Source organism: Pseudomyrmex gracilis, unplaced genomic scaffold (genome assembly GCF_002006095.1).
Source record: "Pseudomyrmex gracilis isolate BER0280 unplaced genomic scaffold, ASM200609v1 scaffold_2521, whole genome shotgun sequence".
NCBI classification, from domain to species: Eukaryota; Metazoa; Arthropoda; class Insecta; order Hymenoptera; family Formicidae; genus Pseudomyrmex; species Pseudomyrmex gracilis.
The window spans coordinates 6,786-10,269 of NW_018023105.1; the positions used below are offsets into that span (position 1 = coordinate 6,786).

Genomic DNA, 3,484 nt, shown 5'->3' on the forward strand with positions numbered 1-3,484 from the left:
CTCTCCCGGTCCCACCAAGAAAAACTTGGTCTTAGGTGGTGGNGCGGAAGAAGAAGGGAGACAAAAAGGAGAGTCCTCTTGCTATCTCGGAGAGAGGCGGGAAGCNCGCTGTTCAAGGGNCCAGACCTGGGCAGCGCCCGCCTTAACCAAAGGTGGGTAGGCCACNCCGCCATGCGGCCATCACACTCACCCCTGTCCCGGGATCCGGGGCAGACGTCGGGGGGATGTTGGCCAAGGCAAGGAAGGCCATAGCGCTAGAGGATTATGGCATCCCCAACGTTATGGTCAAGAGGGCCATTACGGGAGCCCTCATAGTAGAAATCTCCGGGGANAACAACAACGAGAAGGCAGACAAACTTCGGTCTGCCATGGTCGCTGCCCTGGGGGAGTCCGAGGTGCAGATAGCGAGGCNCGTTAAGACATGCNATCTCCNCATGAAGGGTCTCGATAAGTTTGTAACCTCGGACAAAAATAAGATAGCCNTGGCGACCGTTGGGGGTTGTCGGCTGGCCGATATAAAGGTCAGTCGAGCTCGCGCTTCNCCCAACGGCCTGTTCACGGCGTGGATCCAGTGCCCCGTCGCTGCTGCGCGCAAANTCGTGAGTGCTGGATCCTTGCTGGTGGGGTGAGTGAAGGCGCCGGTTGAGTCGTTAAAGCGCCGGCCCCTACAATGCTTCAAATGCCTCCGGCGCGGCCACGTAACCAGTGTTCACAGTTTTAGCTTCCTCACAGCATGCTAAAGCGGTGGAGGGGATGCGCACAACAGTAGCAAGTTCTAATTGCATAAACTCGCTGATGTTGTGCGCATCCCCTCCGCTGCTTTAGCATGCTGTAAGGAAGCCAAAACTGTAAACACTGCACGTAACAGCGACCTGTTGCTACACTGCGCCAGAGGAGGACAAAAGGGGCTGGTGCTATTGGTGTGGCGACTCAGGCCATGAAGCGGCGGAGTGCAAGGCGACCACGGTAAAGTGTCCGCTTTGCACCGACCTTGGTAAGCCAAGTCCCACCCACGCGCCAGAAAGAATTCCCACTGCCACTCCAGTCAAGGCAGCGGTTGAAGGAGGGGCTAGCCAGCCCACCCCGGTAAATGGTACCCTGGAGGAGGAGATGGAGGTAGAGGCTCCACCAACAGCGTAATGGCTGTTCTCCTCTAGAGTAACCTGAACCATTGCTGCGGGGCTCAGGACCTTATGGTCTAGANCCTCGCGGAACTAGACGGGGCGATCGCGGTTGTGGCCGAGCCGTACAATGTCTCTCACCACCCGTCGTGGTCGGAGTCGGAAGACGGCTCGGTCGCAGCATACTTCCGCAGGGGGGGTGATTGCGAGTCCTCGGTTCTCTTTCCTTTGGAGAGAGGCCGAGGGTTTGTTGTAATTTAATGGGGGGAACTAACGGTAATAGAGGTTTACTTCTNGCTGTCGAGGACTCTCGAGGAACTGGAGGGGTTTTTGGACGAGCTGGGCCGGGTCGTTCGCCGACACCAGACTCGTCTTGGGAGACTTTAACTCCAAGTCTACGGCTTGGGGCTCCCCCAGGACCGACCCAAAGGGCGAGGCCTTAGAGGCCTTTGCGGCGGCTAGCGGGCTTGTAGTTCCTTACCAAGGCTCGCTGCACACGTGCGTCCGGCGCAGCGGGGAGTGCNTAGTGAACATAACCCTTGCCTCCCTGCCGACTGCGCGCCGTGTATCCGGATGGCGGGTCAGGAATTACATGGAGACNTTGTCTGACCATAAATATATCACTATGGAAGTCTCCGTGCTTCCTGACCAACTCCGAAGCCGCCCNTCGGCGAGAAGACCCCCACCCCAGGGGTGGGTCCTGCGTAAGCTGGACCCAAAAATCCTGTCCGCCGCTGTTTAGGCNGCGGCTTGGCCGGCTTCTCCGGTTGAGCCGCGCGACCTCCGGACGGAAGTTCGGTGGCTTGGCGAGACGCAGGTTNTAGTGTGCAACGCCGCGATGCTGCGTACTCGCGGGCCGCCGAACCGGAGGTCGGTGTACTGGTGAACTGGCAAAATAGTTGACTTCAGGGCAGCGTGCGCCAGATCGAGAGACCAGTACACCCATGCTCTTNGCCACAAGGATGTGGCAAGAGCAGCGGCGGCGTACTAGGGGTATTGTCACGCACGAAAAGCTCTTCGTACTGCCATAAGCCAGGCCAAGTCCAGAGCGTGGAAGGAGCTCCTCCAAACTCTCGACGCTGATCCGTGGGGGCGCCCATACAAGCTTGTTATGGGCAAGCTTCGCCCGTGGGCCCCCCCGATCACGGAGAGTCTCGACCCTCAGCTTTAAGAGAGGGTCGTCACCTTGCTCTTCCCTGATGGGAGAGGCGTGTGGCTCTCTCCAGAGCCGGAGTCGGATNCAGTTGAGTGGTCCGACAAGCTGGGGGTCACAAAGGAGGAGCTGCGCTAGGCCGTCCGTCGGATGACACGAAAGAGCACTGCTCCTGGTCCCAATGGCGTGCCCGGCAGAGTCCTGGGTCTGGCTTTTGGACAAAGTCCCCTGGAAGCCCGCTTCAGGCAGATCCTCACCGACTGTCCGAGGACAGGGTGGTTCCCCCCGGAATGGAAGCAGGCCAAGTTTGTCTTCCTNCGGAAGGAGAGTCGGCCTGCAGACTNACCGTCCGCATACAGGCCGATCTGCCTGCTGGATGAAGCGGGATAGTTATTGGAGCGAGTTGTCGCCGCCCGCCTCACCAGTCATCTGTCGCGGATTGGTCCCGACCTGGCCGACTGCCAGTTCGGGTTCCGTGAGGGACGATCAAANGTGGACGCAATCTACCGTCTCAGGTCCCTCACGGACGAGTCGGTCAGGCAGGGGAGGATAGCGTTGGCGGTGTCNTTGGACATCTCCAACGCCTTTAATTTCCTCTCCTGGGACAGCATAGGGCGGGCGCTAGAANATCACGGCGTCCCGCCCTATCTAAGCAGGATTTTCGGAGACTATTTCCGCGGCAGAGGAATAGGATATACCGGCCGGTACGGATTACAGCACAGGAGAGAGATGTGCCACTGGATCCCGCAGGAGGCTGTTTTGCCCCTTGTTGTGGGACCTCGGGTACGACGCGGTAATCCGGGGTAGACTCCCCCGTGGCGCGAAAACTATCTGCTATGCAGACGACACCCTCTTGGTGACCACGGGGGATNACTGGAAGTGGACAAGGATACTGGCGCAGGAGAGCACGCGCTGTGTCGTCGGCAGAATTGAGAGGCTGGGTCTCAAGGTGGCGGTCCACAAAACGGAGGCCATGCGGTTTAATGGCTTTTGTCGCGACCAGCCGTCGAAACTTAGCTTCGAGATAGGTGAGGCAAGGGTCAAGATGGGTACAACTTTTAAGTAACTCGGTCTTCACCTTGACCCTAAATAGCGCTTCGATGAGCATTTCGCTCCTCTGGCCCCTAAGGTCGGAAGAGTTGCCAATAGTTTGGCGAGGCTTCTGCCGAACCTTGGGAACCCGCTAGAGAAAGTCCGCCGTCTCTTCACA

General features: G+C 58.6%; 1 protein-coding gene across 1 annotated transcript; it reads left to right on the forward strand.

Moving 5' to 3' along the window:
* Window positions 1–224: 224 nt before the first annotated feature.
* LOC109862855 lies at window positions 225–1,140 on the forward strand. The gene is made up of 2 exons (XM_020443017.1): window positions 225–521; window positions 895–1,140. The coding sequence occupies exons 1-2, from the start codon at window positions 225–227 to the stop codon at window positions 1,138–1,140; spliced, it is 543 nt and encodes a 180-aa protein (XP_020298606.1).
* Window positions 1,141–3,484: the final 2,344 nt, after the last annotated feature.